This window comes from Atractosteus spatula, chromosome 23, assembly GCF_055471065.1.
Source record: "Atractosteus spatula isolate fAtrSpa1 chromosome 23, fAtrSpa1.hap1, whole genome shotgun sequence".
Classification (NCBI taxonomy): Eukaryota; Metazoa; Chordata; class Actinopteri; order Semionotiformes; family Lepisosteidae; genus Atractosteus; species Atractosteus spatula.
In genome coordinates, this window is record NC_142728.1 from 8,466,738 (window position 1) to 8,485,669 (window position 18,932).

The 18,932-nt window shown below is 37.9% G+C and overlaps 2 protein-coding genes across 6 annotated transcripts; both read left to right on the plus strand.

Annotated features, from left to right (window-relative positions):
- The first annotated feature begins 185 nt into the window (after positions 1 to 185).
- Positions 186 to 11,766, plus strand: kyat1 (kynurenine aminotransferase 1). Of its 4 annotated transcripts, none has more exons than XM_088940341.1 (14): positions 186 to 269; positions 2,310 to 2,429; positions 2,642 to 2,700; positions 3,888 to 4,035; positions 4,369 to 4,518; positions 5,247 to 5,333; positions 6,001 to 6,123; positions 6,350 to 6,470; positions 7,705 to 7,781; positions 9,316 to 9,405; positions 9,558 to 9,744; positions 10,305 to 10,381; positions 10,614 to 10,700; positions 10,964 to 11,766. In XM_088940341.1, the coding sequence occupies exons 3-14, from the start codon at positions 2,648 to 2,650 to the stop codon at positions 11,021 to 11,023; spliced, it is 1,260 nt and encodes a 419-aa protein (XP_088796467.1). In that variant the 5' UTR covers positions 186 to 269; positions 2,310 to 2,429; positions 2,642 to 2,647; the 3' UTR covers positions 11,024 to 11,766. The 4 variants fall into 4 exon arrangements, with proteins under 4 accessions (XP_088796467.1, XP_088796466.1, XP_088796463.1 ...); XM_088940337.1 differs by having other exon boundaries at positions 202 to 269; positions 2,388 to 2,429; XM_088940338.1 differs by having other exon boundaries at positions 202 to 269; positions 2,388 to 2,429; positions 10,967 to 11,766.
- Positions 11,767 to 12,298: 532 nt separating this feature from the next.
- Positions 12,299 to 18,922, plus strand: spout1 (SPOUT domain containing methyltransferase 1). 2 transcript variants are annotated; one of them, XM_088940342.1, is made up of 12 exons: positions 12,299 to 12,380; positions 12,591 to 12,630; positions 12,792 to 12,911; positions 13,090 to 13,249; positions 13,602 to 13,691; positions 14,480 to 14,529; positions 14,932 to 15,062; positions 16,127 to 16,199; positions 16,473 to 16,571; positions 16,848 to 16,950; positions 17,771 to 17,918; positions 18,307 to 18,922. In XM_088940342.1, exons 1-12 carry the CDS (start codon positions 12,333 to 12,335, stop codon positions 18,379 to 18,381), a joined length of 1,137 nt encoding a protein of 378 aa, XP_088796468.1. In that variant the 5' UTR covers positions 12,299 to 12,332; the 3' UTR covers positions 18,382 to 18,922. The 2 variants fall into 2 exon arrangements, with proteins under 2 accessions (XP_088796468.1, XP_088796469.1); XM_088940343.1 differs by lacking the exon at positions 13,602 to 13,691 and having other exon boundaries at positions 12,303 to 12,380; positions 18,307 to 18,501.
- The last annotated feature ends 10 nt before the right edge of the window (positions 18,923 to 18,932 follow it).

Genomic DNA, 18,932 nt, shown 5'->3' on the forward strand with positions numbered 1-18,932 from the left:
AAAGCAATGCGATTTGCACGTTAAAAAAAACATTAATTTAATGTTTTAATGTGTAATCTAATTTTGCATCCATACAGCTAGTCGAGTACTAAGAAAAGCATTGGATTTTGTGGGCTAGTGGGCTAGTTTTCAAATACAGCGCCGCTTTGCTTTCTCGAGAGACTTGTTCACGTTTGTTATGCGACACTGCGGTCACGAATGGGGTAGTATAGTACAAGTAGACAGGTAACGGCCTCTACGGACGAATGAGCGTTTTTACAACACATCAGGTAAATTCGTTTTCACTATTTTCAAAGTAAATTTCTGTGACTCAGTAACGTTGTAAAAATCCTCACCAGGGCGGAATATGCAGCGTTAAATTTGTTTACTTGCTTTTACTACACTATGACAGACTTTAGACTCACTGCAGTATGATAACTCGCCTTATGTCACAGTTATGCCTGATTCTTTTATTAATACCGACAGATAAAAACTAAACATTCCATTTAAAGTTTCAGTTAAGTATTTAAGGATTCAGTTAAGTGTTCAAGTTACTGATTAAATGAGTACTTCTAACACTACTACTTGTTAGGTTCATATGATTTTGGTGCGTAACCTTGTTATGATTAAGGCACGTTGTTATTGATATAAGATTATGTCGTGAGTAACGTGTAGTACACAAGTATATTTTTTTAATCAATGTAAATAGTAGATTCACTTCGTCACCATTTGAGAGCTAAACCGTCTCGCAGAACTCAAATATTAACTTGTACTTAGTGCGCATGAGCACATGTACTCTCTCTGGTCCACGGGCGCTCCCGATTTCGTGAAAGCGCGTTCACAAGGCCTCAGCTGATCTGAACGTGAAGGCTTAAGACTGTTTATAGATTTTTAATCATTAGTAAAAGTTAAATTACACCGTTTTTGCTGATATTTGTGTGTTTGACAATAAAAATATTATGAGAAACATTATTGTTTTATTTTATGGTCTATTGGAAGTAGTACTCAGGAAACAGTGTAATATATGGTCTTGGATTCGCTATACGTGGTACTGGGTCACCACAAGGCTGTGTTTTGTCCACCTTACACTGTGTACACTAACGATTGTAAAAGCAAACATTCAAAGAGACATCTCGTCAAGTTTGCTGATGACACAGGCCTGGTCAGCTTATTAAGGGACCCACAAAACTATAATGGATCCGTTCTATATGACTTTACTAAATGTTGTGACGAGTCCTCTTTGCAGTTAAATGTTTTAAAAAGAAAAGAGATGGTCATTGATTTTAGGAAAAATGCAAAACCCCTCCAAGATATTGTAGTTAAGGGTCAGACTGTAGAAATTGTCAATGACTGTGAGTACTTGGGACTTGTACATAAAACCCTGAGTTGGAACAAATGCTGTGACACCATTCATAAAAAATGACAACAGACTTTTTTTTCTGAGGAAACTAAGCAATTTTAATGTAGATAGAACCATCCTAACACTTCTCTACGAGTCTTTTATTGAAAGTGTCTTAACATACTGTCTCACTTGCTGGTTTGGTAACATCAGTACGATTGATTGTAATAGGCTGAAAAAGTCGTCAAAATACATGTCATCCGCAAAGTATTATGGATTGTGTGTCTCTCCCCCTCCCCTGAAAAGGGAATAAAAGAAACACAAGGTTTCGGCTGTAGAGCCTTCTTCGGGTGTAAGAAAGATAGGGCAGTCAGTCAACTATAATTTTCATCAATTCACAAGTCCATGTCGCAGTTCTGGATTTGGCGCCCTTTTGTGTGGAATATATGCGTCTGTGAAGAATAACGTTTCAGATTAATTAAGATGAGTGATGGACCACGTACACTTTTTAAATACTGGGGTACGTCTTAAGATGTGCATTTTAAGACACGCTTGCTCTCTAATTTTAAAAAGTAAGCACAATCGGGAACGTAGACACATGCCAAACACTGGGCGTCCACTACTTGCAGTGTTAAAGAATCCTTCTGAATTGTAGAATAACATTTTCTGCTTAGAGTTTCAGATCATTTGCAGTGCTCTGACAGGAAATGCGCTTTCACATGATCGGGGACGCCCTTAGGCTGGAGAAAGACGGATGTGCACATGAGTGCACCATGCAGGGGAAGGGGATTTCTATAACTAGAGCATTACGGAGAACGGTGTTCGGGTTTAAAGAGCTACGCTTTTTCTATAGCAGAGCTGTTTTCATGCAACCTTAACCCAGTACATTCTAGTAAACATATCTCACACTTTACCTAAAACGCACCATTAAAAAAAAAACCGAATTCACTGATTATAGTTTTGTGAATGCAATCATTATGTTTAAACACAGTTTTTTATAGCGAGTGACTATTGCTGTTGAACGCTATCTGGCATGTTCTGAAGTATTATTCTTCCCGGGAATTGTCAGATCACCAACAAGGAAATATTCAATCAACTTCATAGAAATCAGGTAGGATCAAGATCGTCATTTATCGTAATACTGACGGAAACCTATTAAAAGCTAATTCAGTTTGAAGAATTGCGCTTGAATGTTAGAACTGCTACTAATAATGAAGTTATGGCATTGTACTCACTCAGTTAAGTCAACAGGTATGCTAGTGGAATATTGAAAGTGAAGTACGTTCATAAAGCAAAATATTTTATTTCTGTGTTCATTTATAGTTGAAAATGTCACACCAGCTCCACGCTCGCCGGATTGAGGGAGTGGACAAAAATATTTGGTAAATATGACACTTTACGAGCAAGAGAAACACCTCAGAACTGTTTGTGTTTGTTTTATTGAATATGTGTAATGGAATTTGGCTTAGCCCACTTGTCTGAGTTCCAGCCTTCGTGCCGTAGGAGGAGGAGGAAACTGGACCCCACTTAGAGTGAGGGGTTCACTAGGAGACCACTGCACAGTTACAGGAGTCTGGGATGCAGTAGGCAAATGCAAAAAGAATATTGCATCTGGAGTTTAGAGCTTTCAGGAAATTACAACAGGAAGGCATACGAGTGAACACAGCTGTGTTGAAACTGAACTTGGTTGTGGTCGTCCCTTCAGAGCTATCATTAAATCAGTTATCATTGAAATCTCAATTTTTGCTTGCAAGCTCCTTACTGTGTTAAACCTGTGCATCCCCCATTGTGTGATAATTACCATAAGCTCTGAAGTCCTTGCACACGATCTTGAATAAATGTTCATCTCCTTTAAATGCGTTTTTACAATAATTTAAAGGCTCTCAAATTGAATTCGTGCTGTTTTTTTTATTTTGGTTTTTCTTTTTGTGCACAGTGCCAAATATTCTGTCACTCTGCCTTGGCTTCATCCAATTCAGGGTCAAGGGCAAGCAATGGGCACAAGGCGGGGTACACTCTGGATGGGATGCCAGTCTATCGCGGGGCGTACACAAACACAGAGTCACAGCAGCGCCACTTTTCCCAGAAGCCAATTAACCTGCCAGTATGTCTTTGAACTGTGGGAGGAAACCCATGCAAACACAGGGAGAACACACAGACTACACAGATAGCATCCCAGTTCCAGAATTGAACCCGGGGCCCCCAAAACGCAGTAATGCTAACCACTGCACCATTATGCCACCCGGGCTTGTTCATTTCAGGAGAAAAAATGACAATCAAACAGAAAAGAAATGTTAAAAACAACAAACTAAGCAACTGTTCAAGATATTGGTAGCTCACACTAATTCAATACAGGATGCTATGTTGTTACTTTTTGTTTGTGAGTGACAAACAAGTTTGCAGTGTCTGGTCTCAGTATCTTACTGTGGCTTAGAAGTGAACATTGTGTTTTTGGTGCTTATCATGTCAATAACAACAACCTATGGGGTTAATTTCCTGTGGAGGATGCCCATTGCTGTCATGTAGGAGCCCTCTCTCACCAAGTCCTTATGTCCTCTTTCCTTGGTAGGGTTGAATTTACCCAGATGGCAGCAGACTACAAGGCTGTTAACCTGGGTCAAGGTTTTCCAGATTTCTCTCCTCCTGACTTCATGAAAGAAGCTTTTTGTCGCGCTGTCAGTGGGGACTATGACCTGCACCAGTATACCCGGGCTTTTGTAAGCAATTCATGAAGAGGTGTTTTTTTATATACAACACACACTAGCTGCATATTAAAGGAGATCTGCATTTGATAATGTTAACCTTAACAAGTAACATAGGGTATATTTCACTGTAGTATGATTACTCTGGCATTGGCTTTTACTATTATTACACAGTGGAGTAGTTAGGGTGCTCAAAGTTTCTGTATTAGTGAGACCCAGACAGTCAATATCCCTTTTTACAGCTAGTTGGTGCCTTGGTGTAGCTCAAAGATAAGATGTACAGTATATCTGATGTTTTGTTCAAGGCTTGTCTAGGTTGTAATAAGGAATGTGTGTTTACTGCTACAGGGTTACCCGCCTCTGGTGAAAATCTTGGCAAAGTTCTTTGGGAGAATCGTGGATCGGCAGATAGACCCCATGGACAACATCCTGGTCTCTGTGGGAGCCTACCAGGCCCTGTACTGTACTTTTCAGGCGCTCGTTGATGAAGGGGATGAGGTACACTGCATCTTTCATTTTCACGCATCCACGCCCGTGTAGTTTGTGAATTTTGTAAATAGTATTTTGAGGAACAAGTAATAGGTTTATTCAATGCTGAAAAGAGAAGAAAGAAAACACAAAGTTTCGGCCGTGGAGCCTTCTTCAGGTGTGAAGAATCAATTTTCATGTTGTATTGTAATCTAGCATACATGTTTTCACTTTTTAAAACCAATTTAACAATGTTCAAAGCTTTTTTCCTAACTTCTTTTGCAGACTTTCAAAACACGGTTTAAACTAGTAGCTTAAAATGTTTAATAGTTTGAAACTGCAACGTATTAGAAGGATGTTACAGCTGACCTTGGAAGCCTGCAAAACAACATCTACACAACATAAGTTAGCATGAGGTGTCTGTGCAACTCAAAGGTAGATAATACAGTAGGTCTTGCTACTGTATGTAACAAAGGCCATTACTTTTATAGATTTTAACAATGGATGAGGAAGAGATTGAGCTGGAGCTCCTTTATTTATAAAAAATCTGGATTTCATATAATTCAAGGGCCTGGCAGATATAGTTAGTACTATGATGTACTGTAACTAAACATTAGTCATTAAGATAACGTATGACCTTACGTAGGTTTTGCTTTGTGTAAGGAGACGTTTCTTGGTTTCAGTAAATGGCTGTTTTTAGTTGTACAGTATATACAGCACATGTGCTGTTTTGTGATAGCAATCTCTGTTTCTCACAGGTTATACTTATAGAGCCCTTTTTTGACTGCTACCAGCCAATGGTGAAAATGGCAGGGGGAAAAGCAGTCTATGTGCCTTTGAGACCAGTAAGTATTTGTGTTGCTATTTCAGACCTTTTTATAATAAATGTAAATCTATTATACATAAATATAAATCTTATCATACGGCAATCGTCATGTTCAACGTTTACCTTTTGTAGTTCTTCTATAAAAGGGCTGCTGGTCTATTGCAGGGAACACATAGCTGCAGTTACGCACAAATTCACACCAGGGCCAATTTTCCCAGAAGCCAATGGGGCGGAGCAGTGGCTCTGTGGCTAAGGATCTGCACCTCTGGCTGGAAAGTTGCCGGTTCAAATCCCACAGCCGGCAGAGGAATCCTACTCCGTTGGGCCCCTGAGCAAGGCCCTTAACCCCAACTGCTCCAGGGGCGCTCTGACCCCAGGCTCTCTCCCTGTCTGTGTGTCTGTGTGTCTCATGGAGAGCATGCTGGGGAATGTGAAAAGACAAATTCCTAATGCAAGAAATTGTAAAGGGTTAATAAAGTGATGTTATTAACCTTGCTGTATGTCTTTGGACTGTGAAGAAAACCGGAGCACCTTCTGCTCCTAAATCACACATACCTGTACTATTTACTCTGTTTGTTATACTTTCGGTTTCATCATTCTACTTCTTGGTATAATGGGTACCTTAGAGCCTGCTTGTCACTGGAATCAGTTTCAGTGAACTTAAAAGCCTGTGTTCTGTCTTGGAGACAGTGAAGGGGAAAGCCATGTCTAGCGGGGACTGGGTTTTGGATCCAGAAGAGCTGGCAAGCAAATTCACTGCACGCACAAAAGCGATAGTCCTGAACACACCTAACAATCCTCTGGGAAAGGTAATTTTTTTTTCTTCAAAGCATAGTAGACTATTATGCTTATTGTGAAATAGGCATTGGTAATGAATGCTCTCTCTCTCAAGCCATGAACCAGGCCTGTACTGTCTATACTTTCCCAGATTAAGGGTACATTCTTCTAGATGGTAATGGCTTCTGGAGGGCTGGAGGGCTTTGGGTACTGAGAAGTAGGTAGTGATCACTGACCATGCTTCTGTCGTTGCCTCAGGTGTTTCAGCGAGAGGAGCTGCAGGTGATAGCAGACCTGTGTGTGAAGCACGGAGTTGTCTGTATCAGTGATGAGGTCTATGAATGGCTTGTTTATGATGGAGCCACGCACATTAAGATAGGTGAGGCATCATGGCCAGTTTGTGGTTGTAAATGAGAATTTGTTTTCAGTGATCATGTCTGGTTAAATAAAGGATTTAATTAATAGAGGGGTAAGCACTTTTAGGAACAGTTTTGGCTTTGGCCGAAGCAAGGTTATCAGAATTTCATTCACCTGGTGGAAACAGCCAGTGCAAGTGAGTAGGGGTGCAAAACACTGAATTCTGTGCTTGTTTCAAGTACAGTGTATTTGCAGTTAAGATGGGTGTGTATGGTTGAGGGGTTTGTCCTTTTTAAATTTCCGCTAGAATCCCATTGCTCAAAATTGAAAAGGTGATTGTGGAGGACATATTTAAGATAAGGTTTTATTGTCCCCTGAGGGAAATTTTTTTTATGGATACACAGCACTCCTGTACATTTAAATAAAATGCAAACAAAAAAAAGAAGAAGAAGAAGAAAAGAAAAACATTGCACATTATTCTATTACAAAAAATAAGAAAAACATTGCAAATCGCTCTATTGCACATGTATAACGGATCACAAACCATATTGTACCCAATAAGAGTCAAAATTGTGTTTATCCTTGACATTTGCGTTGACAGCTTTAATGGATAGTGGAACAAAGGAATGTTTGTATCTGTTTGACTTACATTTGGGAACCCTAAAACGTTTGCCAGAAGGAAGAAGTTGATATTTGGAGTTGAGGATGTGGGAAGGATCTGATATAATTTTTCCTGCCTGTTTGATTATGGATTTTTCAAAGATTGTCTGCAGGGAGGGGTGCTGTTTCACTCCCATTACCTTCAAAGCTGTCTGGATGAGGCGGGTAATTTGCGATTTTAAATGAACTGATAGATGACCAAACCACACTGTAATACCATATCTGATAATGCTCTCGATTACAGCATGGTAAAAGAGTAACGTTACTTACTGGCAAACCCCAGACACTCTTGGTCTTCGCAGGAAATAAAAGTACTGCAGAACTTTGGAGCAAACACTTTCAATTAAATAATAAAATGCCAAGTATTCTGTCATAATACTGTTGTAATTTAGAATAGGAAAGCCCATGGAAATCGTGCTGGAGGGACACAAAGGTGCAGACAGCCATTTAGAATGAATACACCTTCCCACTTTCCCACAGGACACTTGATCTTCAAGATATTTCCTGAAATCTTACTTTGCATAGTCCAGAATAGTATGACATACCTTGTGAGCATGTGTCACTGACACTGATGCATCTGTTGCATCTTTATCCAGCAACCTTGCCTGGAATGTGGGAGAGGACGGTTACAATTGGGAGTGCAGGAAAGTCTTTCAGTGCTACAGGATGGAAGGTAAGAGAAGATGGGGAAACAATGGAATATTGTAATGACTTTTATTCTGGAGACAGTACAAATAAATGAATATGTTTCTCCGTGTTGCAACAAATGCATTTCTGAGTCTCATGTCTCTTAATGCCATCCTGGTAGAAGCTTTCTGCTTGCCATGTATGGTACATTTTCACTATTGGACTTCGTAATCACTGGCAAATCTTTAGCAGGGTAACATTTAATCTTTTAAGGTTTTCTGGTAAAACCTGACATTGCAAGACCACATGCAGCTCAAATGAGCATGAAGAAAACACATCTTGGTCACTCTTTCCAGACTTTGTCCTTTCTTAACCCATTTGGATTCTTCAGTGATGGCCTCTGAGGTTGAATATTTGCTAGTGATCAGTGGAGTTAACAGCTTCTACAAGGGTGGAATCCAGAAATCCCTGAGCTGTTTAAAAGGACGCATCCTCATTACTTTGTAGACAAGATATTTTATATCTTTGTTTGACCACTTTCCTTTATAAAAGTCACAGCAGAGGAAGTCCAATGTAAGGAGCACATGCAAGTGAATTCAACTGATTTCCTAGGGAGATAGGAAGACATTTTTGTTTTGTTTTTTAAATTTTCTTCACAAACTGTTCAAATGATTTAGGTGAACAGTGAAGTAGAATTGTGACCACTGTGAGGGGGACATCTGGGGTTGCCATTTTTAAACTGATGCATTCAACCATGATGGCAACCCTTAACCAATCAGAATGCTCATTTTATAAAGGTGTTATATTAATGCAAAAAGTAATTAAATATATATTTTTGGATTAAATGCACATAAATATTAAATAAGGAAACAAACACAACAAGGAAATTCCTGTATTATCTGAAACCACTGTAGGGTTGAAAAAGCAACTTTGTATTTATTACTGTACTTGTTAAAAAGTTATTATTTTGGATTATTTTGCTAATCATCTTTTAATGTGATCTGCTAAACATGAGCATTTTTTTTCAAATACTCTTCAAAAGATGCTATCAACATGCATTATTGTTGAGAAGGTGATGTGGTGAGTGTATATGTATATGAGCAGTATTGCCTTTTGAGTAAGTTTGGTACCAAGGAGACATATCATCACACAGATGATGCAGAAGAGTCAGAAACAGGTTTGCTGTAGGTGACAGAACTTGACAAAGCGAAAAGTTAGACATCTTTTAGCGCACAAAAATAATTAACAGTTCTGTTTCATTTGTAGTTTCTAACAAATGTTCTTCTGCATTTGGGCCTTACTTCAGGAAACTTCAAAATACAGGCACAACAAAAGGAAAACAGTTCCATATTCAGATGTACAGTATGAAACATACCTCTGTGTTCTCAACCTTGTATCAATTAGCCCACACAGCTGTCAGTGTCAGTGACCTTCGCTCAGACTATTAAACTGTCTGATCCATAGGTGAATGGGTTATCAGCCAGCCTGGCCAACTGCTTGAAGTAAAGGTTTATTGTGCACACTGTACAGTACATGTAAAATCCATATTGTAATTTTCCTTTTTTTAAATTGAATTAAAGGTGGGCTGGGCAATAGGTCCTCAACATATTCTGAAGCACTTGAAAACAGTGCACCAGAACTCAGTGTATCACTCTGCCACTGCAGCTCAGGTAAGAGTCCGCTATTGGACAAGAGTCCTTTTTTCATTTTTGAATATTTGCTGGACTTTACTACATTGAGATTAAAGCTTTATGTTATTTTTCCAAAGCCCTGGTTCAAAGGGTCCTACAGTTCCTTTTTGTCTGGTTGTGTTTCTGTCCAGGACGCGGTGGCTCATGGCTTTCAGCGGGAGTATGAGCACTTTGGGAAGCCAGACAGTTATTTCTCCCAGCTGCCACAGAGTTTCCATCAGAAACGGCAGAGACTTGCAGATTGCCTGGCTGCTGTGGGAATAAAGCCTATAATTCCTGAGGGGGGCTACTTCATGATCGCAGATATTTCAGCAATCAGTGAAGTTTTCTTAAAACTGCGTTTTACCTTTTCCCAATAGGCAATACTTCCGAGACATTAATCCTAAATTGTAAAATTTCAGTGTTAGATAATATTGCCAATACCCATATCTGCACTTTTTTAAATCAAGCTGGAAGATGTTTGTGTTTTCTAGCTGGTAAAGATGTACATTGCACAGGGATTGCATTATTCTCGTTCCACTTCAGCATTTTGAGTTTTGTGGTTCCCTGACACAGACCACTGTCTGTTTGATAAAATGGGCAAGTGCATGTTTCTTATTTCATATAAGTTGTGCTCATTTAACAGAATATTAATGTTTCATTCACATTTGCACCCTAAAATACTATAGTTTAAACTGTCGGTGGTCTCTGAACATTGATGGTATTAAACAATTTTCCCTCATCTGTAGATATTTTTCTTGGTAGAATAACTCTGTTCCCTTTATTGTACTTTTAAAAACTGATCTAATGCTTGAGCTCACTGGCTAAATACTGAAGTCACTGTCTTATTGATAATCTGTTTTGTACAGAATCTAAATTGAACTGCTTTCATTTTTTAGAGGCAGACCTACCTGATTCTGATGATTCAGATGAACCCTACGATTACAGATTTGTAAAATGGCTTATCAGGAATAAGGTGTGTACCCAGTAACTTCACATGACATTGAGGTTTCAACATGTTAGAGAAAATGTTTGAACCTGAGGTCTTAACAGGTTAGTGAAGATGATTTTTTCACTGAATGAAGTTTTTCTAATTGACTTATAAATTCACATCATCTGAACATTTTTGAAGAACACCCTATATGTCTAAGTGCTTGTTGATCACAGATCAAATAAGAACGCATTTTTGCCTGTGTTTTGGCCTTCAGGGATTGGCTACGATCCCAGTATCTGCCTTTTACAGCCCTGAACACCAGAGGGAGTTTGAAAACTATGTCAGATTCTGCTTTGTGAAGGTAAGCGTTTCTAGGTGCTCATAAACGTGCACAAATTGAACATGGAAAAACAACAGAGTATCAGTAACCCATTGTATATACTTTTATGTTTATAGTTTTTCATTGGTTTAGCACTTTATATTTCTTGTAATTTAAAGATCTAATTTCACTTTGGTCCATTTAGCAGTTTATGTCGGACAATCTTGTATATTTCCTCAGTATAGGGACAGAGAATATGTACACCCTTGCCAGTGATTTTTAGTTCTTTCTCTTTTTTTCTGCAGAAGGATTCTACGTTAAATTCTGCTGAGCAAATCTTAAGGGAATGGAGTGTGAAGAAGTAAACTGTGATATTCCTATCATTTTCATGTCACTTTCTTACCCACATACTTGACATAACAGTACACTCACACTCCTGAATGGAAAAAAAACAAGGTGATTTGAAATACACTGTTTATCAGTATACCTGAATTGTGATTTCTGACAATTTCTAACGTGCATATTTGTTTAAATAAGTTTGAGTGATTAACCATATTGGTTATACAGCACATCCAATCTTTAATATTCATTTACGTTTTCATTTGAATTTAGAATATTTGTTACAGAAGATTTTAAGTAGTATGCACTTAGTAGTTAGTAGATTTGTGTTCTTTGTCATTGATGAAATAAGAAACCTGGTGTATCCTTCTCTTTTTTTACTCTGTCATATTGTACATTGTTACACAACTCCAGCCATTAATAAATACATTGTATGGCCTCATTTCATATATGCTGACAAGATTTTAAATGAAGCACACAGAAGCTGCATTTACAAGCTATCTGTTATGGATTCTGGACGGACACATTTTTGCCATGCTGTAGGTTATCCCTGACTTCTTACTTTCTCTTAATAACAAATAACTTCAGGTTCTGTGTTTTGTCTTGTTTTGTTTCATTTAAAGATTTTGTACACACATCATTACTCAGGAAAGTGAACAGTCAAGATAGTACTGTTTTAAAAGTGTAACAATCATAGTATTGTATGGAAAAGTGTTGTATTAGTGATGCATTGCATCAAAGTCAAATAAATTTTTGTTATAAATTGAAAGACTCCAACTGTCATTTTTTAATCTATTTGAGTACAATGGAAATACACAAGTACATAATGTAGATATGGCTATTTCTTGTCAGTGTGCACACAGCAGAATAGTCATTTTTCTTTTTCATTGATGAAAGTTGTGCATTTTTATTTATTCACTAAAGCTCAAACATATAAAATCTCAATAGTCTATCATAAGAAAAAATAACTATTGAAAATCTCAATTCTCTATAAAATGTGCAAGATATTTATATAGAAATAATAGTTTAAACCATAAGGGTAGCTTCTAAAGAACTGAGGTATTTGTGGATGTTTTGGATGTAGACTATTTCATCTTGATTGCGTTCAAAGAATGAATTAAAACGTAATTTAATTTTAATATAGTCTATGAAGTCTCCAACTTAAGTTGCACTATACAGTATACGCACAGCGTCAATTCAAGGACTTGAAATCCAACTGGTCTTTACTATTAACGCCTCACTCCTCCTCTGCATCCTTCATGTCCAATCAGAAAGGAGATCTGGCGGAAGTTTTTCTGCAGACACCGGAAATGTAGTCGGCATGGTTGTTTAAAGATGTCCGAAAGTACAGTACTAGGAAAGCATAAGCTTTCACCAAAAGTGGTATGTTATGCCAAACGTTATCAAATAATGTTTCAGAAATGGACGATGAATATGTTTTGAGGTGTCGCATTAGCAATTATAAAATTTATCAGAACGTAGATGTCGTTTTTAGACCTAATTGTAGTTGCATTTACTTAACCAACCACGTTAGATGCAAGAAAATGCATTTCGTCGCAATAAACCTAAATACATTTTACTTTTTCCCTCCAGGGTGAGCAGAAAATCGATTGGAAAAAGAGGAATGCTGAAAGTGAGTGGTCCTTACGCGTTTTATGATTAATATATTATTGAACAGTACAAGTGATCAGAAGTGGTTCTAGTTGAGTAAGATATATCGCTAAGAAAACACATTATTCCCGCATTTTGCTACAGTTGCAGGTTTCTTCTTAACGGATCTCTTTTAAATCACAGGAAAAGAGCAGAAAAAGAGGATCCGAGAAGCGAAGCTTATTAAAAAGCTTGAGAAAGAGAGGCAGAAAGAAGAGCAAGAGCTGAAAGAAAAATTGCAGAAAGAAGACAAGATAAGGAAAGGTAATTCTTTAATATGAGACATTTCAATATTTATGTGAATCACAGTGTTGAGCAGTTAATCAGACATGCTAAATCAATAGGCTGAGAGTCATTAGATGATTGTTTGTAACCTGCCTTGAAAATGTAACTAGCTTTTAGCTAGCTCCGAAAATGATTGTCATGTGGGTTCTGATTGCAGGTCGCCATTACACAGTCAGCATTGCCTTGCCTGGGTCAGTGCTGGACAATGCCCAGTCTCCTGAACTGCGAACTTACCTGGCAGGGCAGATAGCCAGGGCCTGCACTGTCTTCTGTGTCGACGAGATTGTGGTGTTTGATGAGCAGGGGGAAGACGCAAAGTAAGCCTGAAGACTCTCCGGGTCTTGCTTCAGAATCATCAGTTGTTTGTAGAAGTGATTGCTTTTCATAGGTAACATGCTCTGATCTGTGGGTTTAAACCTCATTAGTTATTGAATGTTTGCAGACACCTAACCTTTAATCACAGAGTTAAATAGTTTGATGCACCACTGCGTGGCATCCAATTATGTGTGTTTGGGGGGTTGTGGTAGTTTTTGCATCAATACAATTGTTACTTCCTTAAAGATCATTGGCTATTTATTGATGTTCATTGAACAGTGAGACTTCATACACTGGCATAAGGGAACGAAAAATTCAAAAAGATACCACTGACATTATTTTCTTTGCATTCAGGAGTGTGGAAGGTGAGTTTAAAGGGATTGGAAAGAAGGGCCAAGCCTGTGTGCAGCTTGCACGCATCCTACAGTACCTGGAATGTCCACAGTAAGTTGGAACATTCTACAGCTAGAAACAAAACCATTGAAGACTAACTTCAACTATTTAGATGTACAAGACATTTTTCAAACGTGTCTTTATATAGATGTGCTGATTTATAACTCAATAATTCCAGCACTGCAGTCAATAATTGGAGCTACCAGGTCAATAGTTGTACTGTAGAAATATTTCAGGTGGGTAAAAATATTTCAGAAGGCTCCACAGCTGAAACGTTGTGTTTTCTTTCTTCTCTTTTCAGCCTGGGATAAAATGATTTCTTGTTCCTGTAAAAATATTTCTTGACATAAAAAGGCTGTTCAGCCTTGGTCCTGGACGATAAGTGTGTATATAAGGTCTTTAGATGCCATTACAGCAGTAGCATCTAAATAACGGACTGAAAGTATGAAAAAAGGCTGAAGGTTGTTGGTCCAAATAAAACAATAATAAGCACATTTAGGTCATTAAGAACTTAGATGGCTTAAATCTGCAAATACACTGGCCCTCCAGGACTAGGATAAGACAGCTATGATCTAGGTGCATTATAATACTTTTTCACACATAGACTTATAAATTAGTTCAGGTGGGTTTGAATTTACAACTGTTTCTTTTGCCTCAATGAAATCGAGGGTCACCGTGCAATCTTGGTTTGCTTAGCTGTGCTGATTTACTCATATTCAAATGTGCTGTATTCATTGAAGAAAATATGCCAAATAATAAGATTCAATTTCTGCTTCTAATCTCGCTCTCACTTGCTTGTGGTTTGTGTTTGAGAATTTGCTGTTTCTGTTTCTGTCCAGGTACTTGCGCAAGTCCTTCTTTCCAAAGCACCAAGATCTGCAGTTTGCTGGTGAGCTCAAGTCACTGTTATGAATGAGTAAAATGATTTTTTTTTTCTTTATAAAGAAATAGAGAAAAAAAAAGAGTGAAGATAGAGTAGGTAGCTGTGTCAGCATCTGTAGGGACCAAAGGAACAGGTAAAGTATATTCAAACTTTCAGCCATGGTGCCTTCTTCAGGTGTGAAGCCACCTGAAGAAGAACCCCAGAAAAGAAAAATAATATTGAAATTGGCATCTTCATGAATATTTTTACCATTTGCCTGTGGCCCTTATTCATCCAGAAGAGGCCTGCTAACCACATCTCTACTAATGGTTCAATCTGAATCGAAGCCCCTCTGTTTGGGGTCTTCTCAACCAGCTTCATATGTGGTTTTCATGAAAAAGGAAAAAGAAGGCTTGCTTTTCTTTCCAGGGTTGTTGAACCCCTTGGACAGCCCTCATCACATGAGGACAGATGAAGAGGCAGAGTTTCGGGAAGGAGTGGTTTTGGACCGGCCCAGCAGGCCTGGGAAAGGCTCCTTTGTAAACTGTGGCATGAGAAAGGTGGGCAGTCCGAGGGAGTGGGTTAGCCATGTAAAAACCAAGGGAGTTGTGCAGATTAAAGAATAATACTGGCGTTGAGCATCTTTTTTCAAGACATGGTAGATCAGCTGGTGTAATGAGATTTTCTTTCCTTCTAAGGGTTAATATACTTTTATAGATTTTCTGTTTATGCTGCTGCTGATGATGACTATGACAGCTTGGCTGCGGCTCTATACAACACGCTTTAGCAACTTTATATCTGTATTATACACTGCTTTTGAATTAAAATAAGGCTCTCGTAAGTGTTTCTTGTGAATTTATTATTCAATTCCTAATGGGTGCTACAAAATCTATATTAGAAGCTGCAAGCACCCGTATAGCTTCCATGACATGGATTGAAACCAAACTGTCGGACTCACCTGTCTAACACTTGCACCAGTTTTGCGTGTGACAGTATTTGAATTCCTGTCATGGTGCCACCTACGGACCCTTTTGAAAGCATTTTTTATTGGCTGTTGATGTCCTTCTTGGTTTATATAATTCATTTTTACGATTTCACATCTACATTTCTCCTCTGACAAAGATCACAATTCCAAAATTATACTTAAATCACGCTGGTGATTGGAGAGAAAATGAAAAAAAATAAAATAGAATATAGCCACTATATCACACAACTAATCGGCTTTATTCACTTGTGGGAAATATATGCATTACATTTTTACTGCTCAGATAAGTTTCATAAATCCGCAATAGTGTACAAACAAATCTACAACATATGCAAATTCAATAGTGTTTATGAAAGTTGTAGTTTCTGAAAATCATGTAAATCTCAATATGGGGGATATTTCAAGTAATTCAACAACAGCATGTTCACTGTGGTAAAAATCCGTATAGCTCTACCAGCGTATGACGTTTGATTAATTTTGCACAATTGTTTTTAACAAAGGATTTTGTTTGCTCCACAATGGCCAATTTGAATTGACTAAAAAAGATCAAATTAATAATAAGGCCGAGTGCTCTCATTCAGTAGAAAACTTAATAATTTAAGTCTAAACCCGTCTTTCTATTTGTGGTTATTTCCATAGGAAGTGAGGATTGACCGAAGACTTCAGGCTGGTCTGAGGGTTACAGTACACCTAGATAAAAACCAGAGTGCAGGTAATCAACCTTACTGTCACTACAGACAGCAAAGAATTGTAGCAAATCATGTACAGTAAATCAGCAACTTTTGATGGCTGAGAAGTTAAGAGAAATTGTTTTAAAAAAAAATAACAAATCAGGAATGTCAGTGGACTAATTTGCTTCTTTTTTATAATAATTAAGCTGAAGGTTTGTTTTAGTTTCAGGAAATGTGAAAGGTTTTTTTTTAAATCGGAATGCGTGCCTGCTGTTTTTCCTGAACTTTAAGAGCGTGTCTGTTTGTTTGTTCAGAAAGCAAAGTCCATAAAGGGGTTGTAGTGGCACCTCATGTCCCTCGAACAGAAGCTGGACTGTACTGGGGTTACAGTGTCCGCCTGGCGTCATGCCTCAGTAAGTCAGAGCTGTTTTTTCTAAACTAGCACAGCCCCTCCCAATCAGAGAGCAAGCATACTAGTAAGAAATTATTACTGCTGTTTGTTCGTTTGTATTTAAGCAAGGCAGCATTAAAGGGTTAGAAATAATCAGCTGTAATCAGACGTAATTCTGTGGAAAACATGGTAGGACTTACGAGTCTGTGCCCTTGTAGTTTTGTACAACTAGAACAATATAAACTTACTATGAGAAAGTTATATTTGCAGTCTTATCATTTCTTTATGATCTGTGTAGGCAACGTGTTTGCAGAATGCCCATACCAGGAAGGGTATGATTTGACAATTGGCACGTCGGAGAGAGGATCCAGTATCGACGACATAACCCTTTCCCCTTTTAAGTAAGCTTCATGCTCGGTTTCGTTGTGTTCCCCTGGAAAGTGAGCAGTTTTTGAGAAGGACTGTATTTATTTCAGATTTATTTAGGGCAGATACTCTCTTTGGAATTTTGCACACAGATTTCAAACTGACTCCTGCCTTGGCTGGGCTGGATCTTTTAAGCTGTCACTAAAATTATGAATAAATGATCTGTGTTACGAAATAGTCTAAAAATATTGCATAATTGCTACAGCTCTTGAAGCAAGATTCTGTAAAACATTACATGCCAAAACACGATAATTTAGAATTAAACGAAGAAGAATATTTTTTTATATTTCCTAATAAGAATGTGTGAACAACTGAAATTACTTTATAAACCTCAGTCTATTGCTACTTGTCAGTTAAAGATATATATTTTGCTATATTTATTAAAAGGTGATGTATGTATATGTAGACATTTAGCAGCAACCAGACAACAATATCACCTGACTTCACGTAATATTATTATTTTTTTAGCAAAAATGTCTAGAAATGAGAATCTAACCCCAGGTTGGGCCAAAATTGTAAACTACTAATAAAAAAAGTTCAATTGATTAGAAGAAATGACCTTTGTACTGCTGTATTATTTGAAAAATTATAGAATTATTGAAACCTAGGGCCACTGTGTAATTGTATTGAGTCATCTAGGTAGAAAATTATATATTTATTTTTTGATTGTGTGAAGGACATCATTCCACAGACATAGCGGAGAGCTATCCCAAAGGGAGTCAGGAGTGAGGTTTTCCAGCAGAGCAGGCTGCTTGTTTTCTGCTTGTCTGTAACCTAATACGCTGTTTTCTTCAGTCACGTGCTGATAGTGTTTGGAGGGCTGCAAGGCTTGGAAGCAAGTGTGGATGTTGACCAGAACCTGGAGGTCACTGACCCAAGTGTTTTGTTTGACCTCTATCTCAACACCTGTCCTGGTCAGGGCAGCAGGACGATACGCACTGAGGTACATAATGAGGCACAGCAGTCGTGTTTATTTTTTAGGTCTTTTCCATAATATTTTTTATTTTTGTGATGAAACTTTTCTCTCCATTTGCTCTTCTTACAGTGCAAATATTGCAAAACTGACTCGTAATGTTATTATGCTAAACCTTTAATGTATATTACCTTTTAAGAGTCAACACAAACTTAAGACAGCAACCACTTTCAAGTTAAAGGGAATGGAAGATCTGTTTGCTACATTTCTTTATATTCTTATGTATAAGATATGATATAGGTAGTATTTTTGAGTATAAAAAGTTCATTCTTAAGGCTTGGGTGCTCCAGTGCCAGTGTTGATAGCCAGTGCTCTATACTGACACCTGGGTTTCTGAATTGTTCTTTTCTGCTTTCAGGAAGCCATCCTCATTACTCTGTCTGGCCTGAGACCCAAACTTGCAACAGCGGTTCAGAGTGCGGCTACAGACTGACTGCTGCAAAAATATGAATTTTCACAAAATGCTTCATTTTCCATAAAGCGTGTGAAAGCACTGGCAAACACTGGAGTATTGTTTGTCTATTTCTTGCGAGATTGTTTTTCAGCACCCTAGACTGACAGGAATTCCCTTCAGCTTGTTTGTTACAAAGAATAACATGTAGGGATCATTCCAAGTTTCAGTGTGAATGGGGTTGTGATGTATGATAATATTAGGGAACAAGATCATGTATTTTTTTACAGAGTAAGAAGCTGATTTCATAGCACAACAAAGGCAATTTAATAGCTCCTCCTGAATTAATTGGAAGTTCCTTAGTAGTGTACTACCTAATCCCACCTTTAAATTCATAGCATTAGGGAAAAAATATCTTCTATGTTAGGAGTATTTTCCTGGTAGTTTCCAAGATGCTTAGAAACCAGCCTGGGGTGTTCATTTCTTAATGAAGGTGTGATTTTCATGATTTTACAAAATTGTATAATTTCAATGGCCATGTCCAAACATTCAATGTAATCCATTAAAAGTATTAGGCCCATCATCATTGGTGT